General features: G+C 35.4%; 1 protein-coding gene across 2 annotated transcripts; it reads right to left on the minus strand.

Moving 5' to 3' along the window:
* Nucleotides 1–275: 275 nt before the first annotated feature.
* On the minus strand, nt 276–5,007 carry LOC118051569 (uncharacterized). 2 transcript variants are annotated; one of them, XM_035062233.2, is made up of 16 exons: nt 4,805–5,005; nt 4,697–4,725; nt 4,508–4,619; nt 4,329–4,426; nt 4,041–4,137; nt 3,861–3,950; nt 3,690–3,752; nt 3,523–3,597; nt 3,362–3,427; nt 3,215–3,292; nt 2,550–2,660; nt 2,384–2,461; nt 2,041–2,160; nt 1,488–1,531; nt 1,373–1,400; nt 276–680 (listed from the first exon to the last, which is right to left on the minus strand). In XM_035062233.2, the coding sequence occupies exons 1-16, from the start codon at nt 4,835–4,837 to the stop codon at nt 657–659; spliced, it is 1,146 nt and encodes a 381-aa protein (XP_034918124.1). In that variant the 5' UTR covers nt 4,838–5,005; the 3' UTR covers nt 276–656. The 2 variants fall into 2 exon arrangements, with proteins under 2 accessions (XP_034918124.1, XP_034918123.1); XM_035062232.2 differs by lacking the exons at nt 276–680; nt 1,373–1,400 and having other exon boundaries at nt 1,421–1,531; nt 4,805–5,007.
* Nucleotides 5,008–5,447: the final 440 nt, after the last annotated feature.

A 5,447-nucleotide genomic window follows, 5' to 3' on the forward strand; every position in this document is an offset into this window, starting at 1 on the left:
AAGAAAATTATATTTGAAAATAATTTTTTATTTACTCATAATCATATTAATCTTTCATATAAAATATGCCAAAAAAATAAATTTCTACAATTTTAATCTAAAATATAAAAAAACTACATTTTTAATTTGATTTTAAATGCGTCCATTGACCATGTTTAAAACAAAATTCCAGCACCTTATTCATTATTTTTTACATGCACTAATAAATAAAAAAACGGTGTAACCTTTCCGTTATCTTTTCTCAAGGAGTAGCTGTTCTGGAGAACAATTCCAAGGAGGAAGACCTGCCACTCAAACCTTATAATTTATATAGTTGAAGGTTACAAGCAAAATCCAACTAAGAATATGAGCTCCAAGAACGACTTGCAGAAGCAACATAATGTTCGATGGGGAACCCGATTCGCAGAACCATAAACAACTAAGGGATGGATGGATGAAATTGCACTGGAAGTAACTGTATGCACATGCAAGACACTAATTACATTAACACCACAGCTAAGAATCAACTATGCTCTCAAGGTTTTGCAACAAACAGGACAACCCATACTGGATATTCTGGTTAGGAAAGTATACATGTTTACATATATGCTGGGCTCCTTCACCTTTGTATGCAGCCAACTGAATCGATCTTCATGCCAAAGATGGAGACAGTGCCATCATCCACGTTGGTCTCGTACTCCCTGAAAAAATCGAGGGAGACAATGAGATCAACAACCATGGTATTTATTTTGTATACACACAAATGAAACAGAAAATCTTACAAGATGCATCCTAGTAAAAGCAGATGCAACCAATCTAACTCCACTAAATCAATCTCCTAATCCTCCGTTCTTGAGAATAAATAAAATATTTGAGAACATAACTACATTTCCTTCTAGTTTCTATCCATATAAAGACCAAATAATAATAAAATTATAGCATCATTAACATTTAGAAATTGCTTTTCAGGTTGGCTGACTAGAAATTAGACAGAAGATTGTCAGTACTTTCAAAAGCAGGCCAGACCAGAAGGTCAGTATTCCAACCAGAGTTCCATGTAAACCCATGAATTATGTATCGACTCCTAAAGATGACAATTATGAATCTAAAGCTCAGTTTGATCACATGGTTATCACTTTCCTCAAATTTTATGATTTGCCAGAAGACATTTTCATGCATGGGCAAAGTAGGCTAATCCTCTGAGCAGAGTTCCATGTTACACTAAATTATTGGTCAACACCCAAAATGAACACCTCCAGCATCGACCACAATTCTCAAAATCAGAAAAGCTAATGTTTGACCATGAAGTATCTAAATCTGGCAAGTACCACCAAAGCAGAATGATGAAACTTTTTTCTTTTTGGTGTTAATGCAATGAAGATGTATATCGTACCTCAGCTGGTGAAGAGATGATAGATTCCCTGTCAAAATTAAAAGGCCATTAATCTCCTGCAAAGTTGCCTAATGAAATACAGTGTTCCACAGAACATGAGTAGTCAGTGGAATACCTTGGCCTCTCTGACTTCGCAAGATGCTTAGACATTATAGATGCCTGCAACAAAACCCAACAATTATATTCCTAATATCATCAAACAATAAACAATAACAAAATGGCAGGATAATAATACTTCTAAACTTCTAGGTGTTTTAAGTGTAACAATATTATGTTAGAAATGAAAAGATGAAAAACATCTTGAAAGGTGTGATTCATCACCAAAAAATACAGTATTGTTATCAAAACAACTTCCAAACAAACGAGAGAACCTAGATGACAAAATTTTAGAGAAAATGCAATAAATATATTTGAACAGATAAGTCAAGGGAGGGGAGACTGCAAAAAAATAAAAAAGAACGGAAACAACTAGCGCAGCCTCAATGCATCCAGATAGCTTAGTAGTCAATAATAAGCTGCTTTAAACCCAAATCTGATTTTTTGCTTAATCAAACCCTTCAATGATAAACAAAAAATAACAGCAAATCAATTGTCTTATAGATCACTTAACCTAAATAGCAACTAAACTAGAATGCTATAATTTATGGTGTTTGAACAATGGCAAATACCTGCTCCTGGATTATGCTTCTTGCCTCAACAAGTTGAGCTTCGAGCTCTAGTTCTCTCTCAGTCGCTTCAGAAGTGACTTCTGCTCCTTTCTGTGCATCTTGTAGTTGAACCATACGCTCCTTCAAATTTACAAAAGTATAAATGTGTCAACAATTTGATGCGGCCAAGATTATGGATCAACTCCCGAAGTTACTACTTTATGAATCTAAAGATGAGAATGATCCCATAGTTCAGATCCACACAAAGTCTCAAATTTTGTGATTTATCAGAAATTAAAATTTTCATTTGCTGGCAGAGTAGCTGGTCAATACAACAACAAAGTAGAGATATAAATGAAAATACCTTTATGGAAGACATCTTGGTTCGGAGACTTTCTTCAATTTGATCTCTAGCCATGTGAAAAGGCAAGTCAAACACATCCTGTAAATTAGGAAGCATTAAATGATTACAGACAACATTCGACCCATTAAGTATAAACAAAAAAGCATCCTTTAAGGAGTTCTCATACCGTCCTCCCACCCAAGGGAGATTGTGAGGGGTCTGTTACAAGTCTTTCATTGGCAGGTGGAGATTGCTTGGATGACCCATTTGGTGCATTGAAGAAATCACGCATATCAACCTGTAAGCCAAGCATGCCAACTGAGGTTAGAATTTGTTGCCACAGGAGAAAAATCAAAGATTTTAGTACAACCCACTAATAATTGAAGAATTGATGATTAAACATATTGAAGCCATTTATTGTTCTCTAAAATCTTTCACATCTTTATATTTATTTTCTTCAAAGAGAAAATTCTTCCTAATATCTTTATTTAGCTGAAATAAGAGCTCCAGGGGCAAGCTGATTTTCAAAGTGAGATAAACTTCATTTATTGCACCTGTGATCATAGATTCTAGCACTTGGAATTTCTGCTCTACAAACAAAGGATTGAGACTAAGGATATGGAAAAGATTTGGGAAATGAAGGGAAAAATAAGGCTTACAGGCACTAATTTGATATGAAAAACTACTGTCAAACAAAATATACCAGCCCATTCTCTAAAAAAATGTTATGAATTGAACAACACTATTTTTACTATGCTCTAACTCACTCTACACCCACCAAAACAAGGAAGAAGCTAATGAAATAACAAAAATAGCATGCATAAAAACAGTGGCAGAGTGATGAAAATCTACCTGCATTGACCGCAGCAATGCCCTTAAATCATTATTCTCTGCCATTAACTCTTGATTTTTAGCCTCACAAGCATCCACCTGCCAATAGCACGTTGTCAAATATAACTCACTAGCATAATTGTTAAAGAAGCCAATCAACACACATACAATTTTCTTGTAGAAATCATTATCAGCCTTCTTTCCGTTCCATGTCCCACGCTGCCGCCCTTCTTTCTGTTTAGAGAATCATTCAGATAGGTGATATCATCTTTGCATCAGAAGAAGCCAAAAATTATCACATTGAAACAATATACTAAATGAATTAGTACCTGAAGCAAATTCATTATCTCCATGCCTGATCGTGATTCCTTCTTTTTCTCCATTAACACTTGGTTTAGCCTCTCCTGCAAATAATTAAGAGAATTACCATTGCTGTTGTTGGTAACTTGTGTACTCATGCAACCCTGCACAATTCTGTTTGCAAAAGAGAACCTACCTGCAACTTTATGTACTCTTTTTCTTTTTTCTTCATTTCATGTATTTGTTGAGTCCTCACTTGCTTTAGCAGCAACAATGCATCACATCAACAATACTCATCAAGTTCAGCACATTTTCCACTACTAGTAAGCAAGCAAAGAAACTTAAAGTGAGTTTAGAGCACCCTAACCTGATTACCAATTACCATCCTTTGAAATTCATCACGTTCTTGTTGAAGCTTTTCAATTTGGGCCTTAAAAGCTGCTGTAGCTTTGGCTTCCTATTGATAAATTAGCACCACAAACATCAAAAATTGATCAATCATTCTAACTTAACGTAATTTCATGTCATAAAACTAAAAAACCCTAACCGTTCTAGTTATTGTCGCTATCTCTCTATCTTTGGCTTGTAACTGCGACTCAAGCCTCTCAACCTTAGCTTCCAATCTCGATATATCTGATAGTAGTCTACAAGAAGTAGAAACATAGATTTAAGCATCCAAATACCATACCAACACTATATAAACAATGAGAAATACAATTAAATCAAAAAATTGAATGCTGAATGCAACCCGTCAATCCACATAAAATTTACACATATACTCAGAAAGTAAACTTAATCAAGTGACTCTTCAGAAACTAACACCCCAAATTTCTACCTCTGTCTCTGCTCACTGGCAGATTCTCTAAATTCAACGTCACGCTGCCTCTGTTGAAGCAAAGAGTAAATGCAGTTGCAGGTCCGGGCGGTTGAAACCTAATCACAACAAATTTGACAAAAATCACATAGAATTTAACAAGAATAAAATGCGAACAAGAAAAAAGAAGTAAAACAGACCGGATCATTAGCGAAAAGATCAAGAGAGGCAGGGAAACCAAAGGTAACAAGAGTCTGATTCAAGTACTTCGTACAATGCTCCAAGTTATTCACATCAGCAAATGTATACTCTCTGCACAGTCAGAGTAAGCATGAGTGTGTGCGCATTTTGAAACCGATAAGAAACCCTAGAAATTAAAGCAAACTTACCCCATTGAGAAGGCAGATGCGGGAGAGGACTGCAAAGAACAGAGAGAGAGTCAAGAGTTACATACAGGGAGTGAAAATGAAAGAGCGAGAGAGAGAGAGAGATCGTACGCTGAGATCGAAGTCAGTATCAGAAGTTGGCATTGCTGCTGATTGCTTGGGAGGGAGGGAGGGAGTTCTTGGATGAGGAGGGGAGTCTAAACTATAAATTGTATGTGTCTTGTCTGAGTGATAGATCTGGAAAAGGGGAGTGGTGGGCAAATTTTTTGAAAATTGAGAATCACGGGCTTGTTTGGATTTCGGACTTTCTTTAAGAGGATGAATCTTGTGCAACCGGATCTTTTTTATATAGGGTGCCAGTGTTCTGTTTATGACATGGCGCTGATTTATTGGACAATTGTTTGTTTCATTGGTGAATATGGTTGGATAATTTTTCTTTATTCATGTGAGGGCCACCTGGTTAATCTTCATGAATCTTAAAATTAATAACTAAATAAATTTTTAGTAATTATTAATATTATTAATTATAGGATTTAAACTTAAAATTAAAAAAAAAAATTGATGTTAAGTTATTATCACTAAGTCACATAATAAATAGCTTGGCTGAATAATTTTTTATGGGAAGACATGTGGAGGCAGTTATGGCACAATTATCCCTGCCCACCAGCTTTCATCGTCACCTACTCACCCCTGTTAACAATTGAGATATTTTTAAGTTCTTCCCATAATATTATTCTACTATTTTATGATTTTT

This window comes from Populus alba, chromosome 18 (genome assembly GCF_005239225.2).
Source record: "Populus alba chromosome 18, ASM523922v2, whole genome shotgun sequence".
NCBI lineage: Eukaryota > Viridiplantae > Streptophyta > Magnoliopsida > Malpighiales > Salicaceae > Populus > Populus alba.